Raw genomic sequence first — 23,634 nt, 5'->3', positions numbered from 1 at the left:
TGATAAACTTGAGAAAAAATGGTGAAAGAACCGCAAAAAGCAGAGGGCATAATATGTTAAGATTCACAGGAACACTAACTGATCTAAGGAAATTCATCTTAGCTGATCTAAACCGCATGCTCAATTTCAAATGGCTTAAAGGATTGCAGAGAATGGCACTTGATAAGACAAAAGCATTATAAAGTTTTAGAAAAAAAAAATCATAGAATCTTTGATTCTATTTTCTAAGAGATTTTGAAAAATGTAGCTACTACAGGCATAATTCTAATAAAACTCTTTGAAACTAGTAGAAGCCTTGAATACATGCTCATTTATACATGAATCTATTCTTCTTCAAACTGATTGGCAAATATGATAATTTTCCAAAGTACTAACTAAAATACAACATAATTATGCTCAAAATAAAGAGAAGCATTTGACTATGGATTGTTCAATTAACACGTCTTTGGGAAGAGACCTGTAGTGATGAAAAAATGACTCTACTGAAAATAACAATCAAAATATTATGTAGATTTCCTAGTAGAATTGTGAAACTGCAGAATTATTTACTAAACTGCTGCACAAGTTCAATAATTATCTTTTTTGTAACATTTGTTTTCAGCAGTTGGTTACAAGTTTAGTCAAAACTGCTATGTAAACTGAAATCTGAAGTAACTATGATTCTTACAGCTTTCAGTTCTGACACTTTGCCATCTCAAATAAGGAAAACAAAAACAATTGACCCTCACAGGACTTAGAGTATGTTAGTTCAGTGCAGAATGTTCAAAAAAATCCTTCAGTATTCACATGCACTAGAACATACATGAAGCTTAGAAATGTAAAACTTGCCCATATTTTAAGCATCTACTGTCACAGAAGCATGCTATCCAGAACGCTTAATACTCCTTACATGTAATTTCTGTCATTGAAGCCCCTTCCATTTATCTGATTCAAGTTTCCACATGTCTGAACTCATTATTTGTGCCAAAAACAAGCGCAGAATTTCTTTTAGCACAGTATTTTAGCTCAATTTCTCTGGAGATATGATCTCACAATCCTAAGAATTATTTCAAAGTCTAATAGATTCAGAAAACTGGACAGAAAACAGTACATCTTGAGGAGAAATAGAAGGAAATAAAATATATTCTTCTCTATTTAGACATTAGTCATCTAGTATTTTATGAAAGTCACTGTTTCAAAGCATGAATCACCATCTCAGAATACTGATAATAAAATAATAACCATAATAAAAACAGCAGTGATGAAAGGTAATGACAATCACTTCAGTGACTAAAATCTCTTTCCCTATATATTCTGTATGGATATATAGAAAGAGGGTTTAAAGGGCTTCCTAGTTGTGGTTGGATTGAAAAACAAGCTAAAAGACCTAAATAACTTTGATAAAGACATATAGCAGCCCAACACTCAACACTCTTATACAATCCAGCTCAAAAGTCAACTGCCAGATCTCCAAGCTCTCAGCTAAGATCGTGCTTACGATCACAGCAAATGCTGTATCAGTAAAGACAAACCTGCACTCAAAGAAAAAATGTAGCTGGAGAGGGGTAAGGCATTAAAAATACTGATTATGTCTACATTCAAAAAGTCCAATATTTTGACTTTTTATTAATATATTTATTAATTTCAGTCCATAATTATCTTGTCAGGGACCCTGATAATTCTAAATCCATGTTACGTTGAAATTAACATTAACAACAAAGCTTCTGAAGAGCAGTTCATTGTGCAGGTTGTAGTTTAATATTAATGTATTAGAAAAGGAGAGGTAGAAAATTCAAAGGAACTGCTCAGTCACATCAGTGAAATCAGGTAAACGTACACATAGCAGTTACAGAATTAAAGGCATATTTTTCAAAAATACTATCTCAGAGAATACCATTGTAAATGCATAATGTTCTGCCTACCTAAGGAAATACTCAAAATGATTAGAAAAAAATCTAAAAAAAAATCCTAAGAACATCTAAACTTGGCCTATTTTTCAAATCTCTTGCAAAATGGAACCTGAATGGTTCAGCCATTTTTGGTTGAGTCTTTCCCATCTACTCTGAAGAGTGAAAAATAAACTTTAAACACTTCAGTTAAAAATGCTGGAAAGTAGAGATTTGATATGTTAATTCTTTTACATTCCAGATTATCAGCGTGCAACAAGTAATCTCAGTGCTTTTAGCAAATGGTCTTCAGTATCTTTGTATTGAAACTATCTGTTCAGGCAGTCGGGTAAAACTCCGGTTCAATTCTATGGCCATCTTGCTATTGCCTCCAAGTTAAAAATGATCAAAGCGATCTTTATTCTAGGTGTCCAATACAGCAGTGTTTAAAACATTACGATTATTTCAACAACAATAAAAAGGAACCACTAAAAACTGCTGAATATTCAGCACTATATGAAAGATAAGCATTTGCTTCTGTTAAGAAATGTGCTGATGATTTTAAAAGATAGAGCAATGCTCAACACTTTTCACACAGCACTGCATACTCAATTCAAGACTTTACAAAACAAAAGACTTAACAGAAATATTTCTAAACCTCCTGACATCTTCAGAAACTCTAACAAAAGACATTCCTCTTGATTGCTCCTCCAAGTAAATTTCAGACGCTAGATTTCATTGTAGATGAATGCCAAGAAAAAAAAAATCAATCAAACAATTAAAACAACCTACTAAATTTCACCATATAACAAAGGAGGAGCAGTGCGTGTTACATAACTTAGAAAAACGGCAAGACATTATCATAAATCCTGCTGACAAAGACGGAGCTGTAGTTCTTTGGTATTGGGATCATTACACTAAGGAGGCAGCAAAAAAAATGGCAGAAATGCACTGATTTAAAACGACCCTTTTTTTTCATCTAGAAGTTGTAAATTTTTTATACAGCATGGAATTCTGTAAAAAAATGTATACAAATTATGATGAAAACAAATTATGGAGAATGCCAGAATTCACATGCCAAATAATCAGATACCCTACACTGGCAGCATGCTCCTGATTTCCTCAAACAAGCATGTGTCTTACGATGACTCTTGGCATTGAGCCCACTGTTGAATTCCTACCTACATAAATACTGAGTTCTTTGCATGTACATTGGACTTGAATGAATATCACTTCCAGCAATACCAAGTACCTTCTCTTTGCAGCAGACATTTGGTGGTACATAATATTATCGCCTCAAAAGAGAAAGTTAAACAGTTAAGCCTTTACAGTTCAAAATACCCCATAAAGTCTACAAAACATTACTACCATCAAAAATGGACTAAATTAATTAATATTTCAGAAATTCATTAAAAATTAAGAATACTCATTTTCACAACTTCCTAAGTTTAGCAGAATATGTTCTTCCACCAAATTGTTTTACAGTTAAAGAGGAGATGGCTATTCCCAAGGAAATACTGTTAGCTTTAGTACTAAAAAGCAATTTTTCATGTCTTCTCTTCATAAAATGTACTGCATGTATCTTACAAATTTTTATTATAGGAACTAATCCTACCAGCACTAATATATACTAGTATAGTATCTAGTATCTTGAGCATTATGTATAAAAGGTATTTTATTTAATAGAAGAAAAATTTCAACATTTATTGAAATGTTCTGGGACAATCCCTGGAAAATGCGAGATAAACACTGCAATACAACTTAAGTCTGCAATTCATGACCTTTGGTTATTTGAACATAAAGAAACTGCAATGTCTTCTAACCCATTTTCCATCACTAAAACTTTTAAAAGTCTTAACTCTACAAAAGCCAGCTCCAGACCAAACATTTCTGACATAAGTTATAATTCTTCATCCCCATAAGGTGATTGTACACGTAAAAGAGGCTAGGAGCCAGCCTAACGATATGATATTCTGCATCCCTCCCCCACAAAGAAACCTCCTGTTGAGCATCATCAATCCAGTTCCGAATGCTACCTTCTTCTCTAATCGCCCCTTTTGTTTACTTTGCAGCCTCGCAAAAAAGACTTCTCCACAAGACAGCCCGCTCCTGCCCACAAAACTCCAGCCCTAACAACTTTTATCTCTTTCAACATCTTAAATTCTTCTCCAGATGTGAACACCTTCTCCCTAAATGTTCCCCCTATTTATTTCACATCAGCAAACCCAAAAGCAAACTCTGGAGACCTGGTTTTCAGCTCCTATATGTTTCTAAAGCTGAGTAGTTTGAACAGGGAAAGGCTCAGAGACACAAGTGATCATCTGGGTACCTACACCTCCGGCTTCTGTTGAAGAATATACCTCTAGTACTCTCAAGTGCACACATTTGTCCCTCTGCAATCGGAGTCCCCTTTTTTCACATTCATAACTGGAAAACATGCATATCAGAAAGAAAAACTCAATACACTTCAAAAGATCACCTATGGTGCATCCACCCATAATGGCAGCAAGGATATTTGGCTGCCAAGGGAAGAAGGAGAGTGAAACAGATTAAAAAAAATTGCATAAATTCCATCACTGAGGGGTGAATCCGGGTACATGACAAAGGAGATAAGGACAGCGGCATGCCAGCTGCTGGCTTTGGCTTTTGTATAGCCTCAAGCCCTTGATGACACTGTAGAAGACTAAATTAAGGAGTTCTAATTCTTAAAAAAAAAAAAAAAAAAAGGAAGAAGAAGTAAAGAAGAAAAGAAGGAAAAAAAGCAACCCACAACTGTCTACATTCATTGCCTATTATGTTCACAGACAACATTTCACTGAAGATTTACAGGAGCAAGCACTTACGGAACTAGCCATAAATTAGATTCTTGTGAATGGATTAAAAAAGAAAAAAAAAAAAAGATTCAAGGACACTGGCCCCACCTCATCCACCAACCAAAAAAAAAAAAAAAAAAAGATTCAAGGACACTGGCCCCACCTCATCCACCAACCACGTGAAACTAATATGCATCACTAATATTGCTAGCGGAAGAATAAAATACTACTATGTCAGTTAAAGAAAACAGACATGAAAAGAAAGTATGCACAAAAAATAGGATAATTTTTAACGCTGTCTGCAACATCAATAAAAGCATCAATTACACTTTCAAACTGTTGAAAAATCTGAACTTTTAAGACAAACTTGACGAAAGTCTCCAGATCGCTGACAAAAACTTACTCTAAGGACATAGAAAACTTTGGTTTTCCTACATAATTTTGTGCACCCACATAACTTTCAATTTTCGTTCTGAATGGCTCTTTTCAGAAAAGATAGGTACTTCAGGGGGATGGGAAATAAATGTCTTTATAAGAAGAGCAACTCAAAGTAACTAGCTGTAGCAAAACCCAGTTTGCTCATCTTTTGCCAGACTGAAGGAGACCACAAAAAGAAAATAAGAGAGATTTCTTTTTTTTTCTTCCCTCCTCTTCAGAAGTACTAACAACTTTTCTCTTCTTGTTTAGCCACTAAAGGAGGAAAGTGATAATCCCTTTGAAATTCAGCACTTAACACCTATATGGTAGGTGATAATTGCTGCATTCCAAGAGGATTAACACAGTGGAGCCTACTTTACAGTGAAGTCAGACCATTCTGAGCAGAGAAAAGTTCTTCTAAAACCATGCCTACCCAGGGAAATTTGAAGTTTCCCACTGTTTCAGTGTGGATGAGGATCCGGAAGCTTCAGAAGTTTTTTCCAGAATGAACGCAAAAAGCTGCCGAATAAATCAACTGGTGTTAAAACAGAAATATCAGACCTTTTGGCTCTAAATGACCACATTGTAAACAATAATAGGATAGGAATGCATATAAAGAAGCACACAACAGTGTAATCAAGGCAGCCGGTGAGCGTATTCAGGTTGTCATAGCCTAGCTTTTGTTACAGTTAGAAAGATATTTCCATCAGCATTAACACTGGGCACTGTTATTGGGAACTAGGTGCTCGCAATAAAATAAGCATTTTGTACCCTAGCAGAACCCACTGGTCTAAGCGATGCTGTTAGTTCCTGTGCAGCTACCAGAGATGTTTTCTATATTAGAGTACACACCATTAGGAGGGAGAGGGAGAAGGAAAACAATACCAAAGAAGGCAAGAGGTATGTGAGCGACAAAAGACTAAAAAAAAAGAAAGTAGAATAATTTAGGGCTTACACTCTGTTTCAATCAGCAGAGACTTCGCTGCCTTTGCCTAAATTGCAGGGTTTCTTCACTTCGCAGTGCTTCCCACAGACCTGGGGATGTACTGTAACAACTCCGCATAGAAGCAGAGATATCCAGGACATAGAAGATGGTGCACACACAAGTCTTACCTTTACTGACAATCAGAACATGGCTAGGGTGAGCATCCATAGGCCTAAGTCACACTGTACCTCAGAGATCAACCACATTTGTTCTGCAATACACAGCAGGCCAAGACTCAGTAAAGCATATAGCCAAGAGAAAGGAATGTGGCTTTCACTGTGTTGTGTTTTTCTTTCAAAGATTCTACTTCTCCCTTCATTAGCACTGATCCCACTCCTGTTTTCTCCTGTTAAATACTGTTAAAACTGTTGTGTAATCCGCAGTTCCTTTCCAGGGCTCAGATCACAATGCTGCAGGGAGGACACAGACAATTTCATGGCACCTCGGACCACCATACATAAAAATGAAGGCAAAGTTCCCTCGTTGCCACCATCATCCATTGCTGTTGCTTTTGCCCATTACTGTAAAACAGCACAGCTGTTGATGGAAGCACGTAGTGATCTGTTTTCCCCAAAAAATCAGGGTTAATAAAAATAACATTGTAAAAGTGGGGGGTAAGTGGGGAGGTATTTTTAACCTAGACTTGATCTCTTGTAGAAAATGGTCACACAAAGCTGTAGAGGCACAGCTATACAAGAAAGTAATCATGGGTCTGGAGGAAACAGAAGAGGGACCAAATTATCTAAACCAGATCTGCTATCAAAAACACTGTAGTATCACCGCCTTACTTCTACAGAAACACAACAAACAGCAGATATCATGAATCTGATTATGGAACAGTTTATCTGATTCCTTTACCTATCATATTTATATGATACATTTATTTAACCATCACCTACTAATGTATGGATTTATTTCATACTCACTTTTCATTAACTTTCAAATGACTGTTGATTCCCTACTATGCGCGTATGAATGCTCCAGCTATTGATTTCTGCTGGTGTCACTAGAGGAACAGCCCCTTTCAGTATCTCTAGCCAAATGTCATTTGCTTCATCAGAGAAAAAATCAAGGAGGTTTTAATACATTAAGAAATTTTATTTTTTACTTTTCTGATTAATTTGTAAAGTACTCCTCAAGTTTCCCTGTTCCACCACTGTACAGCCATTGCTAACGAAGGGAGCATAAATTGAGAAAAGCTGGCAGCTGTAAATGTCAAGATTATGCCCTCCTTATTACTGATATTCCTCTCTGCAAAGCCCCTTAGATCCTCTGATCATCATATATGGCAAGCAAGCACTTAGGAACGATGTCAAAGAACCTACTTAAACATCCAGGCAACTTTTAAACTCTTAAAGTGAAGATAACTCCTAACAGACAAGTAGATTAAAAATGGTGACTGAAGACAGAATTTTCTCCCAGGCAAATTGCCAACATTTTTTGAAAGGTAAACTCAAGCTTTTAATTAGCATGAACACTCCTCCCTGTGAGCATTGCCGCTGCCTGGATCATCTTAAAAAGGAATAAAAATGGCATCCATGACTGTGCCACGGAGCTTAGATTTCCTGCAAGCACAACTGAGAAATTACAAATCGCTGCCTAAAAGCAAAGCCACGGAAGCTGAACCAAAGGTGAAGAAATTTTTAAAAAGCAAAGGATGCCACAGCCAAATCTCAGAATGAGAATCACAGAAATGAATAGAACCACAGAATGAATATAAAGTGGGTAAGAATAAAGGAAACATATTTACAATTGCCTTTTTCTCCACTTGCATTAGTGGTGGCCTGTATTAGTTACCCATTCCTATTATTCCAGTTCTGTAAATTAAAATCTCAAGTAACAAAGCTAAATCAAGGACGATTAATATCTCCCGATTTCACTTGCCTTCCTCCCGCAGTTCAGAATGAAGTGAAAGTTATCCTCAGCATGGCCTGTCATGGTGGGCAGTGGTCCAAATCAAGAAAACTGGGTCAGGCATCTTTTAAAACTAGCGTTGTATGCTCCAGCAAGCGGCATTATTTATTTGTTTCCAAGACAATACGAAGTTTCACACATCAGATTTGTAATAGTATTTTATTCTGTGTGCAAAATTAATATGCCGATAGTGAAAATAACACATATATTATCCAATTCTCTAAAATGATGCCTATAACATGAATATTGTTGTTTTTTTTCAATTCCAACGTCCACTGCACCATTTTATAATTATTAGAAGATACTCCAGGGCATATGTTGTGCTGGTATACAGCGACTTCTCTGGTGGTTGAAATCATTCAGCCCGTGGACTTGTGAATCACCAAGCACCCACGGCTGAGCAAATCCTTGTACGACACATGTCATGTCATATCTTATTGCTTCAATGCAACCCTTGCACTCCTACCATATCACCAGTAGCAAAACACTTAAGTGCAGATGGGCCGAGCGCTGCTGACATCACACCCCCTGGAACGCAGCACTGCGAGCAGAGGCTGTGCCAGGCTATTAAAAGCATGGGGCCCTTATCTGAGCTCAGGACCGCTCTGGAAAAGGAGTTATATTGGGTACCAAGCATTCTCAGGCTTGTCCAAACTGTGTTCCAGAGGGGCTCTGTGGGTTTAATAATTCCCAGCAGTCTTTTGCAGTAGTTTGAAACCAGTCTATAGTTAGCTGAGCTACTCATTTGCATGGCACGGGTGCCAACGAGTTACCACATCACACATTCCCGGGAGGTGCCTGGCCAATAGCAGTGGGTACAGCCAGCGCTCTAATCAGTGTTGAAATCATTGATAGCGCTGTCTATCTACACTATGACAGACAAAAGCTGAAATGTATTAAACATAGCAATCCATCATCCTGCAGATGGGAAGCAGGAGCCAGCAGAGTTCAGACGGAGTGACTCCCGCTGCTAACAATGGCTGAAGTACTGACAGTTCAGCACTCCTCCTTCCTACTCACCAGACTCTTCTCCCAGCTTCCTAAGAGCAATAAATGAACAAACAGCTCTCTGCAGAAGAAGGATTTAAACTCTGTTGACTTTCAGATAGATATTATTCTCAGAATGCCCATAAACGAGCTTAAAGAGACATCAGTTCTCTTCTATGAAAAAGGAAAAAGGAAAAAAAGAAGGAAAAAGGAAAAAGTTATTACATGAAGGCATTGTGAATTCAACTAATAAGAACAACAATAACAACAAAAAAAAACCAACAAACCACCAAACCTTAAATATGTGAGGTGTATAAACCTCATCTGAACGCATGAGAAACTTACAAGTTAAACATGTAGCACCAGTAGTGTGGTTCAAATGAAGAAAAAATATGTGGAATTAATTATTATTTTGATGTCAAGACTATAAAGCGTTAAAGGGAGAGAGATGACTAGTAGAATTTTAAGAAAAATAGGTCCTGAATAAAGTAATGCTCATTATGAAAGTTGATTTTTCTTTCCCGACTTATTTCTTGTAGGACACATGAGTCACACAATATAGCCAAAGGAAAAACTGCAACTGCTAACACCACATTAGTAAAGTATAAAGGGAAAGACACTTTTCTTAGCATTTCAGCCTTGTCATTTCCAATTTTCTGCTCTTTGGACATGCTTGTATTCAAATTCTGGAACATCTATTCAGCATATCAATCCTAATTAGACAATCTGGGTCTGGAAAGGATGAGAGCTGGGTCATTTGCATAATTTAATCATAAATACTCAGTGATACATATTTCCAAATGCATTTGTACAATTATCTTTTCATCCTTGGGGCAATGGTATTAATATGATTAGGCAATATTTCTGGAAAAAACAGACAAGTATGCACTCTTTTTAACTGCAGCTTAGGGCGATATGAAAAATTAATTAATTTCTGAAGAAAATCAATTTCTGTACGTGACCACATTAGACACTGCTAAACCAAGACACAAAATTCTTTCTCAATCAGAATATTATATCATTATTTTCCAAATTCTGACTGTTATGTGAATGTTTCAGTAATAAAACTTAGATTATTTAAATATCTTCATATACAGGCATGGAAAACTGACTATTTCTTTCATGCTACCCTGACACTGTGCTTTAAAATCATATTGTTTGACCAGTCAATAGGAAACCTTAGCATTTGGTCTGAACTCATCTTATGTGATCTTTTATTAATGCGCATTATACTGATTGAATTCAAGGACAGCAGGAAATAATTCAGCTCTGTAAACCAGAGCAGAAAGAAATAGAACCACGTTAACCTAAAGTATTTTAAAATGAATGTAAGGTTGCTTCCTTGTTTGTTTTGCTACGAAGAATTAGAAAAGGTGTTCCTTCAACAGAAGCACACTCATTACAAAAATGTTGTGACATATGTGGGATACAGCCAAGCACCCAGGTGGCTAATCTCATTTTTAGAAGAAAGATACTGCTTTGTATGTTAATTGGTGCAAAAAAAATTAAAAAATACATTTACGATTTTATATGTACCATCTTTATTTCTTCTCAATCAACAGAAAAAGTAGAAATTACTGCATGCAAATGTTCAATATTCATTTAATTTGCATGAAGGTGCTTGAACAATTTTTTTATTCTAACAAGCTCATTTTTCATGCGTTTTGTCTTTCATCCTAATCTAGCATCTGTCATTCCTTTTTGAAGTTATTATCGGCCCAATTCCCTCTTGGACATGGTTGCTGGGTGACCGGTATCTTAGCACCCACTTTGACAGGAACAGATGTGAATCTGATCAAGAGATTTCCCATGAGTACCTGAAATCACAAACAACTTTCGTGAAAAACAAACAGCCTCACTGTCATCGTCCCTCTCTCACCCTCCTTTCTCTCCCTTCCCCCACTCCCCTCCAAAAAAAAGAGTACAAGGAATTTGGGGAAGTTATTCAGCGTCATTAAAATGTATTACAATTTTGCAGGTGCATGGCCCGAATGTTTTCCTAGCTGCTTCAGCATTCAAACTCTTGGGTTCTAGTTTTAATAACTATGCTTTGAATACTTCAACAGACGACTGCTCAATTCTAAGGTCACTATCTTCTAAACATTCCCAAGTTTGACTTGTTTTAGTCACCTGAACGCTCTCACTTAAATCAGTGGGATTACTCACATCAGTAAGTTTCACATACATCCAAGCATCCACAAGTTGTTTTATAAACTCATAACCCACATTATGATTACAAACAATTCTCTTTGATCATTCCCACTCTTGGTTGCTGGTATCTATGAAACTCCTGCACATGAAAAAATCTGTTAGAGATACGGGGTGCAGATACTGACAATATTTAAGGACATGCATAGCTTTATCCCTCTAAATTGTCCAGCTGAGGTGTTACAGTCAACAGGACTCCTCACACAAGCCAATGTTTCCTTCCTGCTTGCAGGATTAAGACTTTTATGTGCAGCCCATTATTCATTGCTGCACACCTGATGGGTAAAACTATAAACAAACCTGGGAATCACAGCTATATGCCTCTGAAGCAAACTCAGAAATACACAACACACAGGTAACGATTTCCAGATATGACTAAATTTATCTAACAAATGTGTCTCACAAACCATTTCTTTGCTGAGGCCATGCTCAGGCATCATCAAAGCCTGGTACTTGCATGTTAGTCCTCCGCAAAACTCAGTCATGTGTGCTAATAACAGTAGATAGTAGTAACTTCCTTTATCAACTTATCTATCCCCTCTTCTTTTATCTATCTTGTAAATGAGTTGATTAAAGGAGATGGAGGTAATAAACTCTTTCAGATATATAATAAAAACACAAATACCTAATTCTCAACTAGCATCTCTGCCACAAGAATCTCAGTCCCACATCAAACTCCAAAGTAAAGCACATTTCTTGCTTGCTTTCCCAAGACATTATTCAAAACACAGTCTTACTTAGCAAAGAGAAAGGAAACAGTTCTGATCCAAAGACTGAACATTTGATCACACACATTTAAACTTACAAGACTGTGTGGTCAAATATACTTTAATATGCTGTCAAACAGCTTTTTAGTTTTGTCTCTTCACTACGCTACTCTTCATGATGTTCCCAGTCCCACAGACTCAGGGCTCTTGTCCCTACTGCTACTGTTAGGGTTAGCAACTGTGCTTCACAGACAAAAAATCCTCCGTATTTGAAGTTTTCACAGTGCCTAATAAAATGGGGCACATGTACATTTGTGCCTTTAATTTTTTCAAAATGAAGAGATTTGTGTGAGAGGAAGAAGGAGAGAAATAGGAGTTTGGATTTTGAAACCCAAATATATTAATTTGTTCCTTCATTTTGAGTTGTTTTATGATTAAACAGATAACAAAGGAATTTTTCCTTAGATGCATGAAAATTCAAGACAAACACTTCAAATACAGTGAAGAGATAGCTCATCTTAAAGATTTCCCTTATTTAGCATGAAAATCAGAAAGCAAGGCAGCCGAAACACTTTATGTGTAAGTCAAAAGCCTTAGCCTAGTCTGATCTATATTTGTTCTAGATACAGTATGATTAATATATCTTCCACTCAGCTGATGAATAACAGAACTACAAAGGAATAGCCAGTAAATAAGTACTGAGGAAAATGTAACTGGACTCTTATCTTCTATTAAAAATAATTTGGAAACATAACCATTTCTGTGTCTTGGAAAGAAAAAATCCCACTCTGCTCCACTCAGCATTATCAGCATTATACTGCTGATAGTCAAACCTGTTGATGACATCAACAAAAACTGAATTACTGAAAGCAAAAGGCTGACTTAAAGACTTTTAAAAAGGAACTTAAGGATCAATATGAGCACTTGTTGGGAGGCAAATTAGAAAAGGACATTATGTACACATTCATAATAAATACATAATAATGATAAGTAACCACCACTTAAAAGACCTGCCCTTCACTCTACCAGTCAAGTGAAGCAAAGGCCATGAATAACAGCGACAGGATGCCACATGAAACAGTCTGGATATCCAGACCAGCAAAGTAGCAAATTGTTTAATATAAACAGTGCGGGAGAATTCCCCATTGGGAAAAGCAAACAAATCTAGTGAATAAATATCATCTTACATAATGTGGTACATTCCTATTCCCATTTCGCCCCTTCTGATCCTTATTGGCTAAAGCCAAAAGAAACTAGAAACTCAAGATTAGGTGGAAGTGTGAGCAGTAATTCCAAACAAAAGCCTATTCTGCCGCATCTACACTGAATAATAGAAAGTATAGAGTTAGGGATCATCAAATGAACTGTTTCGTCGATCTGAAGTGTTAAGATGGTGTATAAAGAAAAAGGCAATCTATACTAGATGAATAGTATCCAAATCTGTCACTCATTCACTAGAAATAGGTAGACTTACGCAGACACTTAATGCCAATTTCAGCTCTCAAAGTGTCTTTCAAGAGTGGGAAAGATTGCCTGAGAATAAGGAAATAGCTTTCATGATAAGGTGGAAGTGGAGCCTGGAAGGTTTGCAGAGCCTCTGCGGGATAATAATTGCTGAGGCAAACTTTAGCTGAACAGAACACTCAGTTTGTTAAATAAATCAAAGTGCAAGCTAATTCTAATTTCAATGTATAAGCATATAGTTCAATCACAGATATTCAGAAGTACTAAGGATCCTTTCCCTGCCCTTAGGGGCTCCCTGTTTCAGCTCAGTCTGTGTACTGGAAGTTGGTGCTACACTGGCTCAGACACCTTAAGCACCACATCAGCTCACAGAATGAGGTAACCACTTGCTCACCTCAGATATTTAGACTTCTAGCTCACACCAAAGTGGTAAAAAAGGATCATGGTAACACCTGCCTATTACCTTAATCAATTCAAAGAGGACTGAGCATAGGTTTTCCACGTTCAAAAAGCTTAATCTGACTGAGGCCAAGTGCCATCTTGGAGGAAGATGACTTCCTCCCAAATATCTCTACTAAAATGATGACCTGCATAGGGAATGTAACTTGTCTCACTGGGTGACCTGTTTTAAACCTTGGCCCACCTTGGCCCATGTCACATGTCCCAGGCAAGCAGCTTGCTCATCCAGCTGCAGAGACAATCCCTTACTTATAAAACCATACAATATGTACTGACTGTAACCACCGACCATTCTGGGATTTGCAATTCACATGCAGGGAAACAAAGCCTAAGTTACTAAAGCCAGAGGAGGATTTAACCCACAGTGAATAAAGTCTTTAATTTAAACTTTTTGCAGCTTACTTACATTGAGAAACCATTAGACATTTTAACGAATTAGAACACTGAACTGTTAAATATTAGGCACATGACCCATTCCTAACGTAAAGAAAGTTTCTAAAAATGTCCTCAGAAATATTTAGTAGAAAAACAGGTGTAGGGGAGAATTCAAATGTGACCCGTAAGGCCCCAGTATTTAGAAACGAATTGGGATCAGTTCATTCCTCTCCCGTGGGGTAGCTTGTATAAATGTAATTCTATGGTTTCATAAAACCAGGTCAAGTTTCTGTCCCTTGAGGTCCTTTGGCAATTTGAAGCATGGCAGCACTTTTTCCTGGCTACAAGTTCAAATCTGCATGCATTCTGGAATTGTGAAAGAAAACGATTAGCTGGGCTGGAAAGATATACCCATCCCTATTACAGCACACCTTCCATAAAGAAAAACACTTGCATGAGTGAAACAAGATTTCACAAAACAGTATTAACAACCAGTTGGTTCCCTTCATTTAAGCTGATGAAAACGCTTTTTTCATCTCTAAAAATAAATATCTGTCTTTCAGCAACTGGCACACCAAGTAAAAGAACAGACGACCTTATCACATAACAATGCCAGCAGTTTTAACTGACAACATCTTTCTCCTTCAATGTCAAAATGTTTTACATATGTAGTCATACTTTGGAATATTTGTGAATACACTGATGTTTCACAAGGCATTTCATAACTATTATTTTATTACCTCTCGTGATATCACTGTATTATACTAATTTCAGTAATAAAATATGTAAAATAAGATGCCACAAGGCAAAATCACCTAAGGGGTCACTGGAAAAGACAAAACGTGTACTTGGCAGACCTGCAACAGTAAAGCCTCAGCAGCAGACCTGAATGCTGGAGAAACTCCACTCCTGAAGTAACAACCTGAGATTACTGTGTTTAACATTAGTGTGATGTGTACTGGAGTCTGAACGTCCCTGCAATGAAGCCAGAGCGATAATGGGTTTATTCTGACTATGCAGCTGAGCTACACAAATCACTCCATTTGAGACCGTGGTCCTTCTGGCTCCATCAAGTCTTCCCCGGCCTACGTAGAAGTATACATCGGTCAGCTCCATGCAAGCGTATTCTAATGTATGCCTCTAAGTCCATGCACACGCCCAAGGTCAGCAGACAAAAAAGACTGCCTCACCTCAGCCTCCAGGCAGACCTCCACTGTAGCTTCAACATAGGCAGAGCATTTTAAAAGCACATGCAAAGGACAGAGGAAGGGCAGAAGTCAAGACATGCAGTGTCTTTAAGCAAATGGCTCTCCCTGCATGCGTACATCTGAGATCTACACACTATGGAGCTGGGCTTCTACTGAAGATGAATTCCACCCTTTCCTCCACTTTCCAGCGGAGATGCTAGAGAAGCTCTGAAAGGAAAAATCTATGGAAAGCTTGTTTATTATCAGTCCCATCACACCTGTTGCACCTTGAGATGGTGTCAAGCCAACCCTACAGATGTGGCTATACCCAAACATCTCTACTAAACTGATGACTTGCGTAGGAAATGTTATGACTCCTTTCTTAAATAATAATTTGCATAGGTGCTCCTGAAACAGCGAAATGCTGCTAAATCAGTTTTTCTAACACATTTTCCTCATAGCTTTTCAAAAATGTACTTCGCTTGTACAATACAGAACTATACTTTAAACTGTAAATCACTGCAATGGGAACTTCATTTTCTACTATTTTTGTTTTTAACTTGATATTTCAGTATCAACATAATTTTGAAGAGACAGAGTAGAATCAGTGGAATCATAAACTATCTACGATACCCAATAGTAAAAGATACACTATAGTATAGTATGTTTATTGTGTTTATTTTTTAATCTGGCCTTTTAAAAGCTATGGCTACCAGCTTAAGGAAAAAAAAAAAAAAGGAAAAATAGAAGAAAAAAAATGATCCTGCTTTGAATTAGAACACTATACATGGAAATCAGAAGCACTATCATGGCATTAGCTTTGAGTGGTAAATACAGACACAGAAATAATAAAGTCCTACATATCATCTGTAGAAAGCATTGTAACAAGCTAAGAGAGGAAAAAAAACAGAGAACATATACATACGAGTTTTCATTTCTATCAGTCTATTATACACTCGAGTCCTCTTGAGGTATTTTCCTTTCTTCTCCCCTTTTCTTTTTGTTTGTTTGTTTTGTTTTAAGCAAAAATGTAAGGAAACTGAATACAATTGGAAAATGGTTTCATTTCCTTCCCACTAAACTATCAGTGACTATATGAACTAAAATGTGAAAAGTGACAGTCATGGGCGCCCATCACTAAGTGCTCATTCCCTTAAAAAGAGACAGGCTTTTTCTTCTGTTCTACAAAAAAGAATACAAGAACTCCTAGCAGGAATTATAAAGCCATGGTTTATAAGAAATTCTGGTACTCATTCCTACCAAGACCTCACCCTTATTTCTTAAAATTAATTAATTCAAAAGTATGCAATACTCATAAAAATGTTAAAAATGCAACATCAATCTCCATTTTACTATTATATGCAACAAGTGTAATTTACAGGACGCTAGAAATGAAGTATTTTTACTGCTTTCAAATTGTCCACACTAACACAAGACAGCATACAATAATAAGAGTTTTCTACCAAATATTTCACTTGGTTATTTCGAAGGAGAGCTTCTAAATATATTAGCATATGCTTGGTTTAACAGATGTATGTAGGCCATTGAAATCAACAGGACTATCCACATTCTTAAAAGAAGGCACGGTTTAAAACCACAGCATTTTTAATGTAAATAGCTAAGTCCTACAGGTGACCTCCAATAAATAAAGATTTTCACAGCAGCCCAGGAGACTGGAAACAAATTACATACTTCATAAAGATACAGAAGACTGGTATCTATAAAAATACAATATAAAACTAATTAAAATATTAAGTTTATATTTTGACTGCACTTGAAAAAGCATAATTCAAAAAAGCAACTTTCGTAATAGTGTCTTTTAAAGAACGCTAAAACTATTAATAAACCCTAACTAGATTTATCACAGATAGTAATGTAGTGCATTCTTCATACATCTCTTAAAGTACTAATAACCTGAGAGCTCCTTCTATGAAGCGTCAGTAAAATCCTGATCTAGCTCCATATTAAAAAATAAACTCATTACCAAGTATGAGACCAACATGAAATCACAGTTACTAAAGATGCAATTAAATACTAATCAAATATATACTGCCTGTTTCCTTTAAAGTTTACTTTTGACTGCTAATTTATTTTTGATCCCTTACAATTCTTTTATGTAAGATGAAAAAGCCAAGCATTTCCCAAAAGTAAAAGATTTTAAAAATCATTACCATCACACAACAATTTGTATACACAAGCATATTCTGAGACATGTTCTGATCAACAGCTTTTTGGCCAAATGTGGAAAGCATGTTTTCAGTACAGTATCATTAGCAAGTGCTGTAACAGGAACCTTATTCAGAGTTATGAACTTCAATCCTGACATTGTAACACAACAAATATGTGGCTGTCAATTATCCAAAAATCTTTGCTGCAGTCCTCCTTACTCCTTTCTTCCCTTTTCACTCCAGCCCCATTCAGCTCCAGCATATAACTCTATTATCTTAAGCTGTCAGCAAGGTAGTTAAGATATTTTCTTCTCCGTATTTTTAGTATCACGTAAAATTATAATAAGTGAAAAAGAAAATTAGACTGAAAGCCCAGCTTGAATCCAAGCTTATTTTAGATAAAAAATGAATGTCTTTGGCAGAATTTAGCTCCCAGTTCACACCGCCACACTCAATGGATGTTCTTTTTCCATTAGGATGAGAGCGTGTTATAGCAGCAGAACTGTATTCATCCGTAGAATGTATATAGTTATTCTATAAATAAACCATATGGCTAAATTCCACCAGGTGCACCTGTTTCTGAACTACAGCTAATTTTAGCCTTTCGATGAACATAAAATCTGTTCAATATTTGCAACAAAAAAAGTATTTATTTTTTCATGCTTAATTTCCTTCTTCACAAGGAAGATGCAAAAATGCACAGGATGCTGAGAAAGTATCTACAGTAAATTAGTTTTGCAGCGAACAGGGTATGCTAAGAAGGAAAAATGAACAGAAAGCTACATACCCACATGAGAATCCTCATGGTCGCACAGTAAAAGTTTTAGCCTGACTTATTAAATCAACATCATAAACATTAAGAATATTAAAAACAGTTTGGGACTGTTTCACAAAGTATCTATTTTGTTGCTTATGAGCTGTTTTGATATACACGGTTTACAGGATCGTTCCACTTAGTTCTGCCAATTGTATTGTAGAGACTCATACACTTGCTGACTGCAGATGTAGTTATCACAAAACATCATTTAAAAGCAATGTAAGCTGAAATGCAGCCTGTGATCCATTCCTCGATCACAGCTCACACAGAAGTTCGGGTCAATGTATCCTGAAGTGCCACTCAGGGCCCTCATCGCCCAATACCCCATCTCTGAAAGAAACTAACGCAGCTTCACAGGACAAGGTAAGCACACAGTATTTGCAGGTTGTCCTTCCCTGATGCAGCTCAGCACTATCAGTGGTTCAGAGTAAAGAATCTGAAATAGGGACTTAATTGCATGTTCAAAATTGATCCTTCCTCTCATGTAGTTCCCTGACAGCTTTTTTACTTACACTATAGAAATGTACCACTATCTTTTCTTTTTCTTCCATTAAAATAAAAATAAAGATATCTGATGATCTAATGTTTGAAAACACCGCATCAGAGAGTTCACAGCTAATGATAAGGACCCATATACAACAGACTGCACTTCAGTACTTTGCAATGCTTAAGAAAAGGAGCATCAGCAGTGGTTATGCCCCAAACTGAGCCCCGTATCAGATACATAAGCAGAAGGCAGGGAGTGAGCTACAAAGTTACTTTAGGAAGCACACTGCATTTTGTCACTTTGAGTCATGGACACATTTTGATTGTAAAAATAAATATTTTGGTTTATGCTTCAGGATTTTTGAAAATAATTTAAATGATAGTGGAAAAAAAGATCTTCTTTAATGTACACTGGAGAAATCATATGTATATGAATTAATTCTCTGGATCAAAACAGCTTTTGCAGATGAGTCTTCAGCTCCATCAATTAAACGCACATTTCAGCAACTAAAAATTTGCTGTCAATTCCTATGATGTCCATCCACATTACAGCGCTGCTACAGAACACACATGTAAAGATTACTGAAAAAATTACTCCGCAGTACATAACTTGCAAAAGGTTAATAACTATCTGGAAACAATGGATGGAATTAGCCCCTAATGCAAAGCAGATGCTCAAAACGTTAGTTTTAAAAGAAACCATATTTAACTTATAGAGGAACAAAGACGATCTAAATGTAGTTCTGTTGCTTAAAAGCAGGCAGAGGCTGCCGTAGTTCCGGACCCTCTGCTCACACAGCGCTGACGGAGCTCGGCAGTTCCCGAGCCCTGCTGAGCCCTCCTGCACCAGAGATGCACCTCTGCATGGAGCCCAACTGCACCGCTCCTCTGCCCTGATCCAGGACAGGCCCGGGGATCCGCCCGAGCGTGGCTGGCACAGACGGCAGCAGCTATTTAACAGAGCATAGTTGTCAAGAATAATATTCACACTTAACACAGCATATGAGAATTCTGTGCTTCACGTGAGATTCACTTCAGATGATGAATTACAGTGATGGGCAAAAGCAGCCCTCTGGAACAATCCAGTAACAGGAAAGGAGAAGAACCCCTAAATGGCAGTCAAACAGAAATCATCACCCCCAACCCACATTCGGAATACACTCCGACTGTTAAAGACTTGGGCGCAAGGAGCAGATGAGACCGCTCTGAGCCGGAGAACTGCTGAGAGAAGCGCCGGGGGCGCGCAGCGGCCAATAGGGGGCAGCTTCCGCGGGAGCGCGCCCCGCCGGCACGGCACGGCACGGCACGGCACGGCACCGCCGGGCGCCGGGCGCGGGCACCGGGAGCTGCGCCTCGGCCCGGAGTGGCACAGGTACGCCCCCAACGCTGAGAGCTGCGCAGAAAATATCACCCAGGCCGGAGGGAGAGCCCTGCTCGTGTGCGGGCAGTCCCGAAAAAGGAGTGCAGGCCTACGTGGGAACTTGGTGTTTGAGTTTGTAGAGATACGAAAGAACTTTGCATTGTAAGAGTACGTCGCTGTGCTTTCATACAGACCGCTCTCTTAAGTGAAGTTGATGCAGAATCGACAACAGGATATACAGTTTTATATTAACTACAGCCTTAAAAAAAATCCTTAACAATGCTCATAGCTATAAAGGAGGAGTTAAATAAAACTGAATGAACGCTTCACGAAAATGAAAACCCAGGAGGAGATGTCCCATAGCCCAGCAGTGCACCTCGCAGCGCGGTGTGGCACAGCGGAGAGACGCTCGCTGGAGAGGGACGCTCCCCTCCTTCCCCAGGTGTCAGACGCTGGGCTGCTGCCACTGGGTGAGCATCAGATGAAGGGGATAAACGGGCTGCTCTGTTGTAGCAATTGCGCTCCAAAGATCGCAGCTTCTCCTCTACAGTATTTACCAATAAATAAATGCCATGAGATGGGCGTTAAAGTTCTGTTCTTGCATGCAGCTGGAGCCCTGCCGGTTGTTCTAAACGTGCGTAAGCTACATCCACACCTTTCACTCCTTCTTTATAGGTACTACAGTTTATCCCCCAGCCTTCCAGAAGTCTCCTTTGCTCATAAAACCCACCGTATTTCTGCCGATTATATTATATTTTAGTAATCGGCGGCAAGAAGGGAGGTCATCACTATATACCCACGTACTGTATATTTGGAATTATTTGCAGCTGCACTGCTGACAGGTTCATTTAAACTACCTGTGATCTGTACTAACCTATCTGGGTGAAATGCTCCCTTAATTAATACAAACAGGAGGAAAACGATGGGAGCACTCAGTGCTCAGCAGCCACGCACACGCCAGGTCCACATCGCTGAGAGCAGCAGAAGCTACAGCAAAGACACTGCAAGGCAGGCTTTGGGGAGAACTGCTTCGTGTTGGGAATCTTTCCCCTCTGCGCTCCGAATCAATTGGGTTGTTTTCCAGAATTTGTAAACAACTCCCAAACAGAGCAAATAACTCTCTGCCTTAAGTATGAATGTCAATGAACTCATTCAAATCATCCTCAAATGTCAGCAGAGATTAACATGTCCTGGCCACGGGAGGGAGGTCAGAGGAAGGCACGCTCTCAGCCTGCCATGGGCACGATCCAAAGCCAATCTAAGTCTATAGGAAATTCCAGAAAGGGACCAGCATGCAAAAATTCCACAGCAAGCGCTCGAGACACAAGAGACCAGAACAATCTGGGATCAATAGCTTCCAGGTCATTAATCCCACGCAGGTGACATCCAGTGCACAGTGCGCTGCTCTGCTCCACGGACACATCCAGGAAACCTGATGCGATTGGATGCCAATAGCTTTAAATATTTTTCGTGTTTTGCCTTTACACTTCTCCTATTTGTTTGGCATATGGACTTCTAGCATCCCATTAATGTCAAACCGTTTAATCATAATGCAGGCTAAACGCACAGTTTGCTATTTCCTGGATTTCTGTTTGGCAACTGATGCTTTTTATGGGGAAAATAAAAGCAAAGGTCAGTAGGACCAGAAAAGAAAAGTCATCCTCCATAGCGGAAGGCTGTTTTTCCAGTGAACTGATACAGAGCCTAATTTAGAAAAAGGTCCTTTAGTATCATGTTATTATTAGTAGTATCACAAATAAACACAGAAACCAATTCACTTTACAGAACTCCACATAAAGCATTCAATAGAAAATCCCTTGGTGTTTCATTGATTTTTGGTTTATCGATTTTTTTTTTAAATAGCAATATCACAGTTAAAATGTATCATTTTGGGGAAACACATCTAAAACTTTTCTATCCTGAAATAAGTTATTACAAATGATTTCCACAGCAACTGGCAACTAACGATTCCATCCATTTAAAGAACAGCAAAGCAAAAGCTTTATTTGGATGCCTTTTTTGATTAAACAACCTATTAACCTTGATGAAGCTTTCCAAAAAGGGATTAGTGTATTTGAGTGCATCAGCTGATTATGAGACAAATACAACAGTGATAAGATGCTGGATCACAATTTCTCCATCTGAGGACTGTAACAGTTTCGCCGCTGGGATGGAGCTGGCTCTTACAGCTCCATCTCCGCAGCAGCGTCCGCCCAGACACAGACAGACATCGCCCAGCGGAGCAGAGCCTGGGAAGGTCACAGCAATCACTGCACCGAGTGGATCACAATGCCCTACGTAAGTGCTGTATAGTCAGAAATAATTACAAATAATTAGTCTGTAAGGAACGAAGAGCCAGAATGAAACGTATCGGAGGGGAAACCCAGAAAGTAAATACAGTTTGATGTTCCGATGGTATTATCCGTTCTGACCCAAACTCACTGACCCACTTTGCTTTATCTTTCTACACTGTAATAACTCATTTTGCATACCCATTGCAAATCCTTTCCATTAAGTTATTTGCTTAATGGATGTATAAATATGTCTACTACAATTATGCTTTTTAAGGGTCAAATCCCATCCACTCCTGAACCCACGCCTGTAATTCCCACTGTGCTGGATGGCAGCGCAGCACAGACCTGCGCTGCTGGAACGCGGCCGTGCCCTGCTGCCAGCCCCATGCCATGCCAGGTACGGGGACCTGCACCCGCCCTGCCCCCCAAAGAGAAGTTTCTCCCTTTTTTACTCTCACGTGTTGAAGTTACGAATCGTGCAATGTGAGCGTGACAAAATGAAACTTGCGCCAGTTTAAGGAGCAAATGTTGAACTCTTGCAGAGCTGTGACAACAGAAACACCTATCGATGTGCGCTGCAACAACGCAGTTCCCAAAGTTGGGATTATGTCAGTACTGGGAAGTTACCCGGGCCGCGCTGCCCCGAGCACTGAGGAGGTCCATCCATCCATCTCTCGGTGCCACTCCCGGCCCGGTCCGTGGCGGGGAAGCGGGGCACGTCCCCCCGCCACTGGCACGAAACCGCACGGGGTTAATTCCCCACGTGCCGGCTCCGGCTGCACCCCGAGATGTGACAACGAGAAGGAGAAAGGAGCCGCTCTGCTCTGCGCTGAGAGCGGCAGCGGGACCCCGCGGGTGCCCCCTCCCCAGCGCGGGGCCAGCGGGGTCACGGAGGCGGTGTGACCCTTACGGACCCCAACCTCCCGTAACCTAAAGACGCGGAGGTAACAGCCTCACGCTTTCTCCCTGAGAGGGCTGCAGCCGCGGCAGGAATTTCCTCTTTCGCCAGCTCCTTCTGCTGCTTCTCCCCGCTCGCTGCCAACTTTGGGGCTTCCCCCCCGCCCCCTCCTCCGCCCGACCTCGGGGTGAGGGGGGCCGGGAGCGCGCGGCCGTGCGCGCCCCCGGCGC

General features: G+C 39.0%; 1 protein-coding gene across 1 annotated transcript in view; it reads right to left on the bottom strand.

Moving 5' to 3' along the window:
* Nucleotides 4,817-23,634, bottom strand: part of LOC110408652 (dachshund homolog 1-like) — a 20,748-nt gene continuing 1,930 nt past the window's right edge. The window contains exon 2 of the mRNA XM_021417628.1: nt 4,817-10,798. Within this exon, the coding sequence (XP_021273303.1) occupies nt 10,777-10,798 (22 nt within the window). The 3' untranslated portion in view covers nt 4,817-10,776. The remainder of the gene's footprint in view (nt 10,799-23,634) is intronic.

Source organism: Numida meleagris, chromosome 1, assembly GCF_002078875.1.
Source record: "Numida meleagris isolate 19003 breed g44 Domestic line chromosome 1, NumMel1.0, whole genome shotgun sequence".
NCBI classification, from domain to species: Eukaryota; Metazoa; Chordata; class Aves; order Galliformes; family Numididae; genus Numida; species Numida meleagris.
Note: the sequence above shows the minus strand (reverse complement) of the source record. Positions and strands in the feature narration are given on the sequence as shown.